Source organism: Protopterus annectens, chromosome 5.part0 (genome assembly GCF_019279795.1).
Source record: "Protopterus annectens isolate FY-2018-M chromosome 5.part0, PAN1.0, whole genome shotgun sequence".
Taxonomy (NCBI): domain Eukaryota; kingdom Metazoa; phylum Chordata; order Ceratodontiformes; family Protopteridae; genus Protopterus; species Protopterus annectens.
In genome coordinates this window covers 1,185,020,567-1,185,039,489 of record NC_056735.1, presented here as the reverse complement: position 1 = coordinate 1,185,039,489, position 18,923 = coordinate 1,185,020,567, and the positions used below count along the sequence as shown (strand labels likewise).

At 40.4% G+C, this 18,923-nt stretch overlaps 1 protein-coding gene across 2 annotated transcripts in view; it reads left to right on the top strand.

Moving 5' to 3' along the window:
* Window positions 1–18,923, top strand: part of TRIP12 (thyroid hormone receptor interactor 12) — a 3,849,287-nt gene that overhangs the window by 2,059,815 nt on the left and 1,770,549 nt on the right. For both annotated transcript variants that reach the window (XM_044071052.1, XM_044071053.1), the window contains one exon: window positions 18,690–18,897. In XM_044071052.1, coding sequence (XP_043926987.1) covers window positions 18,690–18,897 — 208 coding nt within the window. The remainder of the gene's footprint in view (window positions 1–18,689; window positions 18,898–18,923) is intronic.

Genomic DNA, 18,923 nt, shown 5'->3' with positions numbered 1-18,923 from the left:
TGGATGCTCCCTTAAACCAAGACCACCTGTTTGGCAACAAAGCAGAAGAAGTTCTCAAAAGGGTAGAGGAAAAAGCTAAATCTATGCAAACTGTTAAAGATTTCCTACAAGTACAGCCTCCCAGATTCAGTAGACATTGGCCTTCTAAGAACTGGTCCTTTCCAGTCTCTTCCAGGCCCTCTCAGTCCAAACCCAGGAACAGCAGACCGCCTAGGTTACAGTCTCAGACCGCGCACAGGTCTAATCAGTGTGGGGGGGGGGGTCACTTCCAAAGCAGGGAGCAGTAAACCACCCCCCCTATGGAAAAATGGCACAGTGACTTAACCTTAACCCTCCCAAGTCCTGCTCAACTGCCTGCTCCCTTAGGAGGAAAGCTTGCCTTGCATGCAAAAAACTGGGAACTCATTACCCAGGACAAATGGGTTTTAAATACTGTTTCCCAAGGATACAGTTTCCACTTCCACTCCCTGCCTACCTCAAATGGTTGGCCAGACCTACCCCCAGATCAGTGGGCGGAGGCCCAACAGCAGGTTCTCTCTCTTCTAAATATCAGGGCTTTTCAACCTGTCACAGCAGAACAAAGGGCACAAGGTTTTTATTCAAGACTTTTCCCTGGTACCCAGAAAAGACAGCTCCTGGCATCCTATCATGGACCTCTCTATTCTGAACACCTTTCTGGTAATCCCAAAATTCAAGATGCTAACACTTCAACAGCTGCTTCCTATGCTAGGCAAGGATGCCTGGTTGGCAACCTTAGACTTTAAAAGGAAGCTTATCTGCACATTCCAATAAGGGAATCTTGCAGGAAATACTTATGCTTCAGGGCAGGCTCCATGCACTGTCAGTTCTCTGCACTTCCCTTTGGCTTATCTACTGTGCCCAGGGTATTCACAAAGTGTCTAGCTCCAGCCATTGCATTTTTCAGGCTGAGAAATATTCATATATACCCATACTTGGACGATTGTCTGATTCAGGCAGAAAGTCTGGACTTGCTTCAGGCAGAAAGCCAGGACTTGCTATTACAACATCTGGCATTTGTAAAGAAACTTCTAACCGCTCTGGGGTACACCATAAACGAAAGGAAATCTCAACTGGTACCCTGCAAACAGATTGTATTCCTGGGAGCAAGCTTGAACACAACTCCCCAGATGGCTTTCTTCACTCCAGAGAAACAAGTTTGTCTGATAACCTACTTCAAACTATTGGCCACAAAGACCCAGCTATCTGCAAGGAAAATTCTGCAAGCCTCTTGCATACTACTAATGCCATATGCAAGACTGCATATGAGGAAACTATAATGGTCTCTAAATGGCCTATGGTGTCAACATTATCAGGACCTGGAATCAATGATTCCTATCATTCCTTGCATAAAGACAGAGTTCCTTTGGTGGGCAGAGGCCTGCTACCACAACAAGGGGCTCCCTTTCACTCTACCCAATGCCGCCCAAACCCTAACAACAGACGCATCAGACTATGCATGGGGGGGGGGGGCTCACTTGGCAGGGCAGTGCATTCAGGGCAAATGGAACCCGAGACAGATGCACCTGCATATCAACCAAAAAGAAATGTTGGCTGTACAGAATTAATTGACAGCCTTCAAAGACTGCATTCTTCCAGGACAACTATTGATAAAGACAGACAACACCACAGTTATGTAGTACATAAACAAGCCGGGGGGAACCCACTCGTACCCTCTCTGCAGACTAGCCATGGCTCTGTGGAACACAGCCTTGAGCTTCCAAGTGCACCTACAAGCTCAATTCCTGCCAGGCAAGCTAAATTCATGGGCAGACGACTTAAGCAGATATCTCATGGACCCATACGAATGGAAACTGGAACCAAAAATATTCAGCCTCTTGAGGAACAGATGGGTGACTCCAGAGATAGACTTCTTTGCCTCCCCTCAGAATTACCAGTTGGACAAATTCTGCACAAGGACTCCCCACAGTCAAGTTTGGAAAGTGGATGCCCTGTCCTTTACCTGGGAAAGCCTCTCAGTTTATGCCTCCCCCCCCCCCTCTGCCTCTCCTCTCAAAGGTTCTACTAAAGATGAAACAGGACAAGCCAAGGACAATACTGATTGCACCAGACTGGCCACACCAACACTAGTACCCCCTCTTGCGCAGTATGACACTGCTGGAACCATGTCACCTGCCCCAGAACCCTTCCCTGCTGTCACAGCAGGAGGGCCAGATTCTGTGCCCTCAGCTTCAAACCATGAACCTTTGCAGCCTGGCCAATTCCTTGAGGTCCCCAATAGCATTCCTCAGTAAGCAGGTGCTAGATGTCATTCTAGAGGCCAGGAGGCCTAGTGCTAGAAAATCCTATGCTGAAAAGTGGAAAAGATATTGTTCCTGGAGCCAGACTTGGGGGATGGGCACAACGGTGCCCAACTTACCTCATATTCTTCAATACCTAACAGAAATGCTCCACAAGGGCCTATCCTAGTCAATTCAAATTCATGCCTCTGCCGTTTCAGCTCATTATAATACTGAGCCCACCCCTCTTCTCTCACCCTCTGGTAAAACAATTCCTTAGAGGGGCCAAAAATGTAAGACCCCCCCAAGGAGAGCCCCTACTCCAGCCTGGGACCTTAACTTTGTATTGGAAAAGCTCACTCTCCCTCCTTTTGAGCCAGCTGCAACAGCAGAGTTGAAATTCCTTTCTTGGAAAACAGCATTCCTTCTAGCCATCACTTCAGCAAGAAGAGTGTCTGAATTACAGGCCCTCAGGGCAGTGGAACCCTTCATTATCTTCCATGCAGACAGGGTTTCCCTCAGGACCAATCCTTCCTTTATGCCCAAGGTGGTGTCTAGTGTGACCCTTAATCAGTCCATTCACTTGCCTGCTTTCTTCCGTAATCCACAAAACAAAGAACGAATACTGCACACTCAGGATGTGCACAGACAGCTTAGATTCTATTTGGACACGACTAAGCCTCTCAGAAAATCTGAACAGCTGCTAGATGGCTTTGCTGCAGGGGCAGAGGGAAAGGCCATTTCAAAGCAAACCATTTCCAAATGGATAACCTATTGCATTTCTTCATGCTACAAGCACCATGGAAAACCTACCCCACAAGGGGATAAGATCACATTCCACCATGGCTGCATCTATCTCTGCAGCTTTTCACAGAGGAGTCCCTACCAGGGATATCCTAGAAGCTGCTACATGGAGCTCAGTACATACCTTCACCAAGCATTACCACATGCCTCTTTTTACTAAATCCAGAGCTGGGTTTGCCACTGCAGTTTTGCAGGGCTTAATAGCTGGCCCTAATGCTCTCTAACTTCCTCCTCCCTTCCTTAGCTTTGGGAATCAACCCAAATGTGATGACTGTGACAGTGAAACACAAAGAACATAGTACAGTTGTGTACATTCACCATAAATGTAGATGTTCGAGTGTAGTAGTCCTGGTTACTGTCCCTCCAGCCCCCCTGATTTCTCTTGGCTCTACATTTCCTTCATGTTTGGTATTTTTTAGGCTTTCTGGTGTATTTGCTTTTTGTTGGAGGTGTACCATAGCATATAATTGCTTCTCATTGTGGGGGCACCTGACATCTGGGTCTAGAAAAACTGATGTAATGGCGTTTGCTGCATGTTTTATACCCCTGATGACTTGACGTCATGGAAGAAGAGAGAGCATCTGACGCAGGAATCCAAGACTCTGGTATTCAGGCTGGCTGACGGCTACCTGCAGGCAGATAATGCAGATGTGATGAGTGCAACAGTGAATACACTCGAACATCTACATTTATGGTAGGTTACACAACTGTACTTTCAGCATGTGTACCTTTAAGTTAATAAATTATTAGAAAAAAGCATTTTTAGAATTCATTAATGCAATCCTTAAATAAAATATAGTATTATACTTGAAGAATAAATAAAATAAACCATTATACTGGGTTATTCATACAAAAACACAAGGGCCAGAATCTACCTTATGGATGTTTGGCTAGGCTTCTTAAAATCTTTGTAGATCAGTAGCCTAGTAAGTACCTATGAACCTGTACTTGAAAAGTAAATATGTAGACAGAAATTTTATTGTTCAAAGAATTTAAAATAAAGAATTAAAACAAATGTTTAGCAGCAAGCACTGCATATCAGCTAAACTATACCTTAACTGCTGCTGACCGTAGATAAACTTTGCCTGATTTTAGCTTTCAAGATTAAAATAAAATTTATAGCGTTCTTGTCAGCAATAGTTCTGCCCAAGTGTACATTTCAGTAGGCAAATTCAAACAACTCCCTCCTGCTCTGTTTTTCTCTCTGTAGCAGATAAAGCAGTAATTGATGAGAGCTAACAATCTTCCTCTCGTTTTTGCATACAAGTTCCAGAGAGGATTTCCTGTGGCTTCAGTTTGGGTATTAGAAGTGGATTTCTTACTTGGCACAGTTTCAGTTTTGGTGCCACAGCCTACTGTCCAAATACAACATTGCCTTGTGACATAGTTTAGCAACTTTCACAGAGCATTATACATGCATTTAAACACTGCAGGTTTGTGCGTTCTAGAAATAGATGGTTTCATTTTCAAACTGCACTCTCTCTTTTAATATCTTTCTGTGCATAATTTGATACACCTGTTTTAACTAGTTAATAATAGTTCTATTTGTTAATCAGGTAGACCCACTGGACTTGGTCCTTTTCAGGAGCAATCGGTATTAATAAATTAGAGTTTTATATTTTTTCTTAATTTCATACAGCTTTAATAAAGCTCAGGTTAGTTCCCCTGCATTTTCCTTCTGAAAAAAGTTTTATTTTCTATGCTTGTTGCAGTTTTTTCATGAACCCTACAAAGTCTTGGATATGGCCAGGATGTCCTTTAACTCATTTCAGCCAGGTGACGCCTTCAGATGTTTTTGCCATTACATCCTAATGACGCCTCTTGGCGTCAGGTATTTTTTGTTGAATTAGTATTAATGATTCCGAAACTGTGCTTACATGCAAGGTATTAGAAGATTTCATCTTAAAGCTTGCACAGCTGCAATCACACCTGTATTTAAATTTGACCTCTGTCTAGTGCAGGTAAAGAGATCTTAATTGTTGCTCATGTATTATTTATATATATTGTCAAACATTTTATGTTCTTCTAAATATCTTTGCAATGAAGTAACATAGAGAGAAGCCTCATATGAAACTTTTAGCTGGAAGAAGAAAACGCTGCTTTACAATGTGTGTGTAACTTGAGTGGTTGTTGACATATTGTAAGTTTTTTACAAAATAATACAAAGTTAATATTTACTGTATTTACTATGATTTATAGAATCCAGTTTGAGACATAGAACCTAACCACTGTAAAAATAATTTGTGTGCCATTTACACTTCGTTAGTAACCCCTATGTTTCCAGAGATAAGAGCAACTGTCTGAAATGTGGGGACATAATTTGCTTCTTTCAAAAAGTTTAGGCAGCGCCAATTGGAAGTTACAGTGCAAACTTTCAGAGCTCCATTGGAGGGAATGAGTTAAGACAGACTTCTCTTTTGTGTCCAAGATGTACAGAGCTAGTCTTAAACCAAGCCATCCAACTTTTTCCCCTTATACCTTGTGTGGTGTACAGGCAGCTGTAGCATTATATTAATGGAACAAATGAACTTAGATTGAGAGCAACTCTGTATCTTTTATGCTAGGTGAGTAGGTAAGCCATGTTTAATCAAATTCTTATGCCTGGATAACTGTATTGCATGCTGCTATGACCACAGTAAAAAAAATATTGCTGGGTTAGGTTAACTCAGTGCAGTCAGCATAGAAATGAAAGTTGCATGGACCCTCTGTCTTTGCTTCCAAGTGTTGTACCAACATCCTTTACATGGAGAGAAGCCCATTTTCACTCTGGGAATCTCAAAGCTGTGGAAGTAAGACCATATGTGTGGACTTCTGCTTCCGTCTGATGTCCGCATGTTATGAGTGATATGCAGATACATTGTTGATTTCTTCCATGCTGTATTGTGATGAGTATGCTCTAATAGAACTACTTTCTTTAAAAGACCATTTACTTGTATGAGTATTATTTTTAGTTCTTTATAGGTAACAAGGAATTAAGGCTTTTGACTAAATGCATTATGGCATTTTCTCCTGTGTTACAGGAGGTTGTAGAAGGTCTCCCTGGGATTATTATTATACATTGATAGATTTTTGTATCTATATTTACATGGCATGTGAAAGTGCAGCCAACAAACCAACAAAATAATTCAAACAGGCCCATGTAGTGTCCAACCAGGTAAACCAGGCTCAGATAATGAACCAGTCTCACAAAGAAAAAACTCCAACCAGAAATTCTTTCCAAAATAAGCGTATTGTAAAACCAGTGTAAAAAAGAGCAACACAGCATAAACGGTTGAGCGCTTATGTCCCTCTATCCTGGGACTTCATCAGAGCTGTTAAACTTCCATCAATAAAACAATTGTATAGTTTATTTGAAATGTGTGTTGCCATCAGTTAAAACTTAGACACAATGATAACGCAAACACAAACACATTTTTCTATTCTAAACATGTTTTGAACCACTCATTGGGTATTCTAAAAAAAAATGTTGTAAAACTTTAATTTTATCTTATAAATTATCTGTTCTTAATTTCAGAATAGGTGTTATTGAGATGTGCTCATTCAACCTGGGTCTAACTCGAGCGTTTAATCTAAGTTCCCAAATTAACTCTTTCCTTTCAGTCTCAATTTTCGATGAACCACTTCTCAAATGCCTATGAACAATTTCCAATATTACAAGTAAACATTTTGTAAAAGGACAATTAAGTGTTTGTTTGATCAGTTAATTGTTAGTATTACATGTGGCAGTAGCATGGGTATGTTCGTAAATTCTCTTCCGAAATTGTCTTTCGGTTTTTCCCACATAATTTTTACATCCAACACACAATGCTAAGTAATAAACTACTCCCTTGGTGGCACAAAAACCTTCTCCTAACCTAATCTCGATAGGTGGTGGTCCTAATGAGATGTTCAGCCTTTCTAATGTGAAACTACATTGATGACACACACCACAATGCCTAGTGCCCCTCTTTTTATTATTAAGCATGTTTAATTTAGGGTGTTCCGATAAATTCTTTAAATTTCTGTAAGTTTTAAACACATTTAGGGGTTTCACCCAAAATTGTCTGTATCTCTGTGTCCCCCTTAAACACACTCCATTTCTTAACTACAATACTCTTGATCTCTTTAGAATAAAAGCCAAAGGAAATCACCATTGAATTGGAAAAGACATTAAGCATAAAATAAGTATTATATAAAATAGGTATCACTTTAAACACAACTGCCCGAAGCAAGCAGTGGTTTGAATTTGGTACCCCATCCATTTAAAATTTCTTCACTTATTTTGTTCAAAAGATCCAATGGGTAACCCCTTTCCTGAAACATTTGAATTAAATTGTCCACTTCTAGCTTCAAATTAATAACATCAGACTACCCTTACAAAGTTGCCCCTTAAAAATATTTTTCTTCATATACCCTGAGTGGCAGCTGTTATCCTGTAAATAACTATTGGAAAAAGTGGGTTTTCTAATAATTTTCAAACCAAAACAACCATTAAGTGTATCTTTAAAGATTGTAACATCCAAATAGTGTATAGAATTAATAGAATGTAAATGTTTGAATCTAAGAAAGGGGGTTGTTAATGTATGATAAAAAATCTTATTTTACTAACCTTTATCTTTCCGCAAGAGAATAATGATACCCAGAAAACATAAATAGGTGTACCAACTCTCCTTGAACCTAGAATTCAAAACACAAGTCTTTTTCCCAACTGTACACCAACTAAGTTTGCATATTTAGGGGCACAGCTAGCACCCATGGTGACCCCTTTGGCCTATCAAAAAAAATTCCCCTTCAGAAGTGCTGAAATTATTGTGTAATATAATTTCCATAACCTCCATCACAAAATTAACGAGTGTGTTGTCTAAATTGGAAATTCAAGTATGGCCACATGAAAAAGTTCTAACCCCAACCTGTGAGGTATAGAAGTAAACAAATCAACCAGATCCACTGTAGAAAAGTTACAGGATTCACTGAAATCATGTTTAATTTAAGTTAAAAAAAAAAAAAATAAAATAAAATCCCGGTAATCTCTTAAAATATGTTGCTGGGTTCAAACAATTTTTTAAAATTCAGTCAATAAAAACACCAAGAGGATAAGTAATAGAATTATGAGCTGACACTACTAAACGACAGAGGGTTTATGAATATTTTTATAAATCTTAGGTATATCAAACACAGTTGGAATAACCGGGTGGCTTTTACCAAGAAATTGGTATAGGTCCTTTGTAATCATCCCTTGTAATAGAGTCTTCCAAAAAAAAGTTTGATTTTTTTTTTTTGTATGCTACGCTAATTTCATTCCTAGATACAGTTTCATATATTTCAATATCATGAAGTAAATTAAATATTTGTTCAGTTTAATCAATTTTTCTGATGCAACTATCCCCCCACCTTTATCTGCCTTCATAATCCTGAATGAAGCATCATTCCTAAATTTGTTCATTAAAGTCCTTTCCTCTTTAGTTAAATTAAAATCTCTTCTTCTGAGATGTTAATGAATTATGTAGCTCTTTACTTCAAGATCTCTCAAAAGTGGCTAAGCTAGGGTGGAGTGCTAAGCTAATATGTGCTTTTTTCTTTATAACACCAAGTGTACATGAAAAGGTTTCAGGTTGTGGACCTTAGTCTTTAAACATTATTTAAGAATTCAGTTTCCTAGTATAAAGCTTTAATTAAATTAAAACAGCTGCAGTGTCCATTTTAGAAGAGGGTACACATTTAAACCCCTTTTTTTAAAGTGTAATAAAAGTTTTGTCAATATTTAAATCAGTATAGTTAGAAGTATTTAAGCCCTGGTAAGATAACACCCGGCCTTCGTGTGTTGATACAATAATGTCCTCGTGTACAGTATTACCCGTATTCTCTGGCTGTTCTGATTTTGTTTCTCTTCCAACTCCTCCCTCTCCCTTTGATGTCCTTCATGGATGCATCTGCAGTCATAACAAGTGGGTTGTCCTGTCGTCAGGCAGCCCTGCAGTCGGCCGGATTCCAAAGTCCGGGTCCGGCTTCGGCTGATGTCGCACTCCACCCGACGTCATCTCTGTTGGTCTTCGGGTATAAAAGCAGCAGCCGACGCCATTTTCCCCAGTCTTTCTTGCCGCGTGGCGCCCGAAGCAGAAGCTGTTCGCAAGTGCCGGTCGGTCGGATCCAGAGATTACTTCTACCGAATACTACTTCGAAGACTTCTAAAGCTAAGTACCCCGTTGGGGACTCTTTCTTGCCTCAGCCGATGTCAGAAAAAGTTAACAATTGTTTAACCTGTGGGAAACAAATACCTCATAAAGATTTCCACTCTTACTGTCTGCCTTGTTTAGGCCCAGCCCACGACGTAGCAGCCTGTTCGGCCTGTGCCTCTTTCAACCGACGAACGCTTAGGCGTCGGTCGGAGTTTGCAGAACAGTTTTTCGGTTCTGATTTTGCGTACATTATGCCGTCGGATCCTCCGAATACCCCCAAAAACCGCAAAGATAAAGTCCGACACTCGCGGTCCGCGGTTTCGGCCGAAACCACGGTAAAGCAAACCGCGAGTGTCTCGGTTTCGGCCGAAACCGAGAAAACTGATCAAAGTACAGCTGAACCTATTCTTACAACTGAGGCCCCTGCTACAACTCTTGAATCGACCTCAGAAATTTTACCCACTACGGTGGTTGACTTATCAGACACTATCCCCTTGGATGTCTCTACCCCAGCACGTGGTGCTGCTAGGCCTCCAGCTGCCATGTCCATTAAGGCCTTCGCCAGGGCTAAAGCAGCCAAGACTACTAAGACAGTGCCTGTAAAACCCCCCACATCCAGGCCCTCTTCTAGTTCTCAAATGCTTTCTTTGGCAGAAGATTTAATTTCTTTAATTAGAGGATCTCAATCTCACCCAGACAGGGCCTCTCAGCCCCAGAGAAGAGACCTAGGGCAGAGCCCCCTGAGCCAGTGTCTTCTGATGATTCTGCTGATGAATCAGACATAACTGACCAGCCTGAGGCTCCCTTCCCCAATTTTGAAGATTCTGATGCTGAAGAATCCATTCCAGCTGCTTCCCCACCAGAAGAATTCTCCTTTGGGGAAACCTTGCATGCCATGCGAGAACAGTTCCAATGGCAGCAACAGGATTTTTCAGACTCCAGAAAAGACTTAGGACCTTTCTGCACCTCCCACAGCACAGGCCCTTAGCTATACCTCCTGTTCTCTCTGTGGTGGATGATGCTTTCAATGATGTTTGCTCCGCTCCAGATTCTTTACCCCAGCCCCTGCCAAACCAGACAGATTTTACAGGGTGCCAGATACTCATCACCACCTTTACAAGGCCCCACTTGCAGACCCAGAAACTATTTCCCAGGGTCCCAAGGCAGTAGCCGACCACAGCTAAAACCCTATTCCTTCTGAAAGGGAAGCAAGGTCATTAGACAGATGGGGTAAAAGGTCTACACTTCAGCTACTCTCTCAGCTAGAGCTTTAAACTGTCAGTTTCACATGATACAATACCAAGAGTTTATGCTTGATCAGTTAACTAAAAACTAACCACTGATGAATCTCTTGATAAGAAATATGTATTAGAGATGGTAAATAACATACAACAGGTTAGCAACCATTCATTAAAATGTGGCTATGATGCACTGGAGGCTTCATTTAGATCAGCCATGACAGGCACAGTGATAAGAAGGCATGCATGGCTAAAGGAACAAGCTTTACCGGATCATGTTAAAGCTAAGTTGCTAGATGCTCCTATGGACAAGACAAGTTTGTTTGGTACACCTGCCCAGCAGGTTATGAAGAAAATGGAAGAAAAGGCAAAATCTGTTCAAACTGTTAAAGATTTCTTGCAGGTTCAACCCCAAGGTTTAGCAGGAACTGGCCTGCCAAAAATTGGTCCTTTCCTGACTCCACAAAATTTCAAAGGGGCAGGAATAGACGTTCCAGAGGCAGAAACCAATCCAGAGGAGGTGCCTACAGAGGACGACAGTGGCAAGGTAACAACAGAGGCACAGACACAGCCACTGCCACTACATCAGCACAACCACAGTGACTTAATCCTAAATCCGCCTACCAGGGAACAAATAGCAGCTCCTCTAGGCGGAAAGTTAACCTTATTTTCAAAGAACTGGCACTACATAACAAAAGACAAGTGGATTTTACAAACCATAGATCAAGGTTACCGGTTTCACTTCCACACTTTACCAGTCAAAGAGGAATGCCAAATCTACCTCCAAATCAAAAACAGAGGCTCTACGCCAGATAATGGAGTTAGCAAACATGAGAGCTGTGGAAAGAGTGCCAATAGCAGAACAAGGAAAGGGTTCTACTCCAGACTATTCCTAGTTCCAAGAAAGGAAAAAGTTGGAGACCAATTCTCGACCTGTCCACCTTAAATACATACATCATTGTCCCAAAATTCAAAATGCTGACCCTACAGCAACTTCTTCCCATGCTGGGCAAGGAGTCTTGGCTGGTAACTCTAGATCTCAAGGAGGCATACCTGCACGTCCCCATTCGACCAATCTGCAGAAGATACCTCAGATTTCTTGCAGGATCAGAGCACTATCAATTCTCAGCATTGCCTTTGGCTTATCTACTGCCCAGAGTATTCACAAAATGCCTGGCATCAGTAATCGCCCATTGCAGACTACAGGGAATTCAAATTTACCCATACCTGGACGACTGCCTGCTACAAGGGGACAACAAAAGCAAGCTGACAACAGATTTACAAAGGGTCATTTACTTGCTACAAGGACTGGGATACACAGTCAATTTACAAAAGTCAAGGCTGATACCATCCCAAACAAGGACATTCTTGGGCTGAATTGGACACAGTACAACAAATGGCATTCCTGACTACAGAAAAACAAAAGAACTTCCTCTTTACTTCTTGGCACTAACAAAACTGAACAAGTTAACAGCAAGAAAAGTTCTGCAGGCCTTGGGCTTCATGGCATCATGCATAATCTTGGTCCCATTTGCCAGACTACATATGAGGAAACTACAGTGGTACCTAAAGAATTTATGGTCCCAACACAGACACAGTCTAGAAACAGAAATCCCACTAATTCCATGCCTAAAACAGGAGTTCCTATGGTGGGCTCAGGCATGCCAGTCAAACCCAGGCCTACCCTTTCGCAGATGTCAACCAAGCCAGACCATCACAACAGACGCTTCAGACCTAGGATGGGGGGCACACATGCTGGACAAATGCGTGCAAGGATTGTGGACACAGGATCAACTTCACCTGCACATCAATCTAAAAGAAATGCTGGCAGTAAAACTGGCAATCCAAAAGTTCAAACCATTTCTCAAAGAGGGCCAGTTGATGATAAGGACAGACAACACCACAGTCATGTGGTACATCAACAAACAGGGAGGCACTCATTCATACCCCCTATGCAGAATGACCTTGGAGCTGTGGACCCTGGCACTCAGCTACAACATTCAGTTACAAGCAATATTTGTACCGGGAAAGACAATACTCTAGCAGACATATTAAGCAGAACCACTTCGGATGCCCACGAATGGAAGCTGCACCCGGACATCTTCAAGACCATCTCAAAGAAATGGGGAATGCCACAGATAGACCTATTCGCATCACCTCTCAATCACCAGCTCAAAAAATTCTGCACGAGGACATTCCACCCACTAGCATGGAAAGTGGACTCACTCTCCTTCAACTGGAAAGGCCTAACAGCATATGCATTCCCACCTCTTCCTTTGATACACAAGGTACTACTAAAAATCCAGGAAGAACGTCCAAGGATAATCCTGATAGCTCCAAACTGGCCAAGACAACACTGGTACCCACTACTGAAGAGCATGTCTCGGAACAAAATGTGGCCGATACCTCTGATGCCTTTGATGTTAACTCAGAACAACTACAGCATCATACATCCAAACCTGAAAACGCTGCAACTGACTGCATGGAACATCACATAGCAGCAGCTAATCCAGAACTTTCCCAAAGAGTTAAAGACATTATTCTTGAAGCACGCAGACCTTCAACAAGAAGGAACTATGCTGGAAAATGGAAAAGGTTTGTCATTTGGAGTAATGGAAAGAGGAAAAGATGTGTCAAACATAGATATGCCTAACATTCTGGAGTATCTGGCCGAACTTCTTCATTCAGGCCTGTCCTACTCCTCCATCAAGATACATGCATCAGCTATTTCAGCAGAATACAGCTTTGATCCACCTGTTTTTCGCGCCCTTTGCTCAGGCAGTTCCTCAGAGGAATCAAGAATGTAAAACCTCCAAGGAAACCACCATTACCAGCTTGGGATTTAAACTTTGTGCTAGAAAAGTTGACACTATCACCCTTTGAACCAGCAGCAACAGCAGACCTACAACACCTGTCATGGAAAACTGCTTTCCTACTGGCAATTACTTCAGCAAGGAGGGTTTCAGAACTACAGGCCTTAATGGCAGTGCAACCCTTCCTAATCTTCCACCAAGATAGAGTATCCATGAGGACTAATCCTACATTTATGCCCAAGGTGGTATCCAGAGTGTCTTTAAACCAGGCAATCCACCTACCTACCTTCTTTCCCAACCCACAAAACAGAGGGAAAGAATACTGCATACCTTGGATGTACATAGACAGCTACGCTACTACTTGGACAGAACAAAAATAGCAGAAAGACTGACCAACTTTTGTAGCCTATGCAACAGGAAGGGAAGGAAAAGCTATTTCCAAACAGACAATCTCCAAATGGATAGGAAATTGCATACGATACTGTTACTCCTTCCATGGAAAACCAATCCCACAGAACATAAGACCTCATTCTACAAGGGCAACAGCCACTACCACAGCCTTCTTACGAGGAGTGGCAACCAAAGACATTATTGAGGCGGCTACTTGGACCTCCGTGCATACATTTGCCAAGCATTATAATTTGCCTCTATATTCCAGATCCCGAGCAGGGTTTGCCACTGCTGTACTGCAAGGGATCCTAAACACACCATAATCTACTTTTATCCTCCTCCCCTAGTTGGCTATGGTATTCTACCCACTTGTTATGACTGCAGATGCATCCATGAAGGACATAGTACAGTTTTGTACCTACCATAAATGTAGATGTCCGAACTGGATAGCATCTGCAGTCAGGATTACCTCCCTCCTTCCCTCTGTGGTACTCCTAGGGTGTTTACCCTCCTAATAGCTAGCTGTTGGGGGGGAGTCTTTTATGGTGTATTTGTTTGTATATATGTACATATATGCTTATTGTTGTGTTTACCTCTATATATTTGGAAACATTGGCATCTATCCAAAATTTTTAGCCTGCAAGAGGGCTACTGGCATCTGGGGCAAGAAACACTGAGGAAAATGGCGTCGGCTGCTGCTTTTATACCCGAAGACCAACAGAGATGACGTCGGGTGGAGTGCGACATCAGCCGAAGCCGGACCCGGACTTTGGAATCCGGCCGACTGCAGGGCTGCCTGACGACAGGACAACCCACTTGTTATGACTGCAGATGCTATCCAGTTCGGACATCTACATTTATGGTAGGTACAAAACTGTACTTTCCTGTGCCTCTTCGGAGAATATGGATGGATGAAAAAGGTTCCTGCCTTCATTGATTACCTGTTCTCTCAAATCTTCTTAATGATGGAAAATTGTCAAAATCATCGTCGATTAAAGTCGCATGTTTGTTATGGAGAGTTGGAATGAGAAGTATTGTTAGGAAGAAATGAATTAAAAAATCATTACTCTCTTCCTTTCTACCCACCATGTTGTAATTACCTAAATTGAGATGTGTATCCCTATTTTGTTGTGATAAAGTGGCAGGGTGAAATGATTTTGGGTGTAAGGTATGCTTTATGATGGGTATACTCAAATTGGTCTCTGACGAGCTATTTTTTTTTTTTTTTTTTTTATGCTTCCTAGTCAAGTTGTTGTTTACCAGCTGTTCTACCTTAGCAAAAATGTGATCATGTTTAGACACATGTTCAAACAAAAGATCTTTCATAATGACATTATTAAGCACAGTTAATTCATCAAACAATGTTTATTATCTTTTCGTTATTTAACCTAATAATGAACTGCATCAACTTGATGCCGTGCCTGTCAAACATTTCTATCAGTTCTAAATATTCAGAATTGTCCAAAACCAGTCCGTTTGGAAATTTATACATCCTAAGTCCCTTCTGTGCCCTTTTCCTTATAACACATTCAGTTATATACAGATTATCAATTGGTAACTTGCATACCTTATTCATCTTAAGTTCAAATTAATTTAATGTAGTTTGGAAGCTCCGTTGTGGATGTACAGTGTCCATTAGATTTAATACCAATTCTCTGTTAATCCAGCATTGAAAATTCTTATTTTTATTATAAATACATTCGCTGGACAAACTGATCCCTTGCACAACGTGCAGAGAACTTTTCTGGAGTCTCGTCTCCTCTTGTGTGTAACCTCTGATTGAACCATCCCTTTATGCGACATCATAGAAAGGACGACGAGTTAAATGTCTGGATATGGAAGATGTATAAGGCAAACAAAGCTTGTCAGTAGTATTTTCAATATGAGAACATTGTTGTGTTAATAGGACCACCAGTTGAGTCAAATCTCCCTCAGGAGAATAAGTAAATCTTTTTATGTTTTCTGGATGACATTTTTATCTTATGGAAAGATCCAGGGTTAGTTAAAGAATAATTTGTATCTTACATTAACAACACAACCCCCTTTCCCGATTTATACATTCACATTTTGTCAATTATCTAGCCTGTTTGGATGTTAACGATCTTTAAAGATATACTTAATGATTGTTTTGGTTGTAAAATTTTTAGATAACCCACTTTTTCCAGTAGTTAGAATATAGTAGTTGCCACCCATGGTATATGAAGAAAAATATTTTTAAGGGGCATTTTGCAAGGGTAGCTAGAATGTGTTCTGATATTAATTTTAAGCTAGCAGTGGACAGTTTGATTCAGATGTTTCAGGAAAGGGGTTTCCCATTGGATCTTTTGAACAAAATAAGTGAAGACATTTTAAACGGATGAGGTACCAAATTCAAACCCTTGCTTGGGATGGATGTGTTTAAAGTGACACCTGTTTTATGTAATAATTCTTGTGTGTCTTAACATCTTTTCCAATTCAGTGATGATTCCCTTTGGCTCTTATTCTAAAGAAACTTGAGTATTATAGTTAAGAATTGGAATATGTTTAAGGGGGCTAAAGAAATATACACGATTCTGGGTGAAACCTGTAAATTTATGTTTAAAACTTGTAGAAATTAACATTTTTTGGAACACCCTAAATTAAACATTCCTAAGAATAAAAAGAGGGGCACCAAGCATTGTGGTGCCTAGTAATCAATGTAGTTTCATATTAGAATGGACAAGCATCTTGTTAAGATCACCACCTATTATGATTAGGTTAAGAGATGGTAACTGTGCCACCAAGGGAGGAGTTTACTTAGCATTGCATGTTGGATGTAAGCATTTTTACATTGGAAAAACTGAAAGACAGTTTCGGAAGAGAATTTATGAACATACCCACGTTATTTCCAAATGTAATACTAACAATTTATTGTACAAACACAATCGGTTGTCTTCCTTTTACAACATTTTTATTTGTAATATTGGAAACTGTTCCTAGATGTTTGAGAAGTGGTTCATGGGAAACTGAGATTGAAAGGAAATAATTAATTTGGCATCTTAGATTAAATGCTTCAGTTAGGCATGGGTTGAATGAACACATCTCAATAACATGTATTCTGAAATTAAGAGCAGCTGATTTATAAGATAAAAATTAAAATTTTAAAAATATTATTTTTTTAATACCCAGTGAGTGGTTCAGAGCATGTTTAGTATAGAAAATTAGTTTGTGTTTTTATCATTGTGTCTTTAAGTTTTAACTCATTCCTTCCAGTACAGCTGTTTTGAGTGTGTACCTTTAACTCCCAGTGGTTGTGGCTTGAGCCTTTAAAAAATAAAGTTCTCCCGTTACAGTTCTAACAAATATTTATTGACAGAGGTCAGATATCAATATAATTGTGTTTGCCATCATACATGTTTCAAGTTAAAATAATCTGATATCTTGTATGTATCCCAGTTTTGGAATTAACACATATGAGCAAGCAATAGTTGACATCTAGAGGCACAGTAGGAGGTAACTGCAGAAATGCCTGGAGACTCACTTGGCTGTAATGAGTTAATTGATGGCAATGCATGACATTTCCAATAAACTATACAATTGTTTTATTGATGGAAGCTTTACAGTTCTGAAGAAGTCCCAAGACAGAGGGACGAAAGCACTCGACTGTTTATGCTTTGTGGTTCTGTTTTACACTACACTTATTTTGGAAAGAATTTCTGGCTGTTGTTTTTTCTTTTTGTGACTGGTTCATAATTTTAGCCTGGTTTACCTGATTGGACACTACATGGGCCCGTTTGTTTGAACATCTTTATACTTGGATATTTTTAGTAACACCACCATATTTCCTCTTTACTTATTCACTGTAAATATATTGATCAGTAAAATAACTTTAGCTTAAAATTAGAAGGTGAAGTATTATTCCTTCCCTAATTAAAATGGAATTGTTGCTTTATCACTAAGGAGCATTATGGAACCTCTTGAATGCTGGTCTGTTTCTTGGTCTGTGTTTCAGTAGGTCTTGTATATTATATACAGGTACTGGCATGGATAATTTTTATCTCTGTTTCTATCTACAGAAAACAAATATTGCCACTTACAACTCCAAGTGCCTGACATTCCACCAGCTCAGTCCTGGTAAGCTATATAGCCTCCCCAGAACCCTAGCACACTCACCTGCACTTTAGCTCTAACACTAAATTCCATTCCAGATCCCTAACCCTGTTCCAAAGCCCCCTAGTTGTCAACTAAACTCTTGCTTTCATCTCCATGGCTTCTGTACTTTGGTTGAAGTCTGCTACATCTGTGAGCAGCAGTTCCATTCTCTCTCTACACAGCTGCTGTACCTTTCCCAAACATGCAGTTAAACTCAAGCCGGAGCAGTAGCCTGTATAAGCCACTTGACAGAGGAGCTCCTGGCTGCGAGAGTTTGCTCTTTGATCAACCAGGCACTTGCTTAAAGTAGACCCTATTTAGTGTTGCAGTGGTCTTTCCTCAGATATATTCTGTTGCAGTAATCATTTTTTATCTTGAGTCTGAACCACAGCCTTTTGAATTGAGTAAATAGGCTAGAACAGAGTAAAAGCACTTAATTTCATCAGAAGTGCACAATGTAAATATATTCATCTAGCCTTGGTACAGCCAGTCACTAGCTTTAGGTAATGATTGGTAAAACTCAAGGTCAGAAATAAAGAATAGTAAATGTTGAACTGCATTTCCTATCCTTCTTGTGCTTAAAACAAAACTGAGTAACATTTTTGTCCTTGTGGGCAGAGACATCAGAATTTAGAAAGCTTTTCACATGAAAAAGACAAATGTTTAAAGTCTGTATTATAAAAAAAGCACTTTGTATGCAGCAAGGTAAATTTGCAGGGATGAATGCAGACAGCTTAACTTAGAAAATGTTACATTCCCTCTCTGCAGGTAAGAAGACTAGTTAAATGTCACTGTTTAAGCAGTGTGCTCCATTGTTTGACTTGAGTCATATTTGGAAAGTATGACTTTGTGGGTAAATTTGCATTTAAATTAATTTGCAATATCATGAGAAAAAGTAATTTTCTTTGACTTTTTTTAAAGGTGTGATGCACCAGGTGAAGAATCTGGCAGAATCAGAAACATTATTGACAAGTCCACCTAAAACATGCACAAGTGGCTCAACCACTTTAGGGACAACCTCTACTATAAGCACTACAGTGGTCACTACAGCAAGCAGTGTGACAGCAGATTTAGGCTCTCCAAGCTTCCAGCACAGTATGGATGAATCAATAGACCTGAGTCCACAAGGGTAATTTTTTTCATCACTTGCTGGTT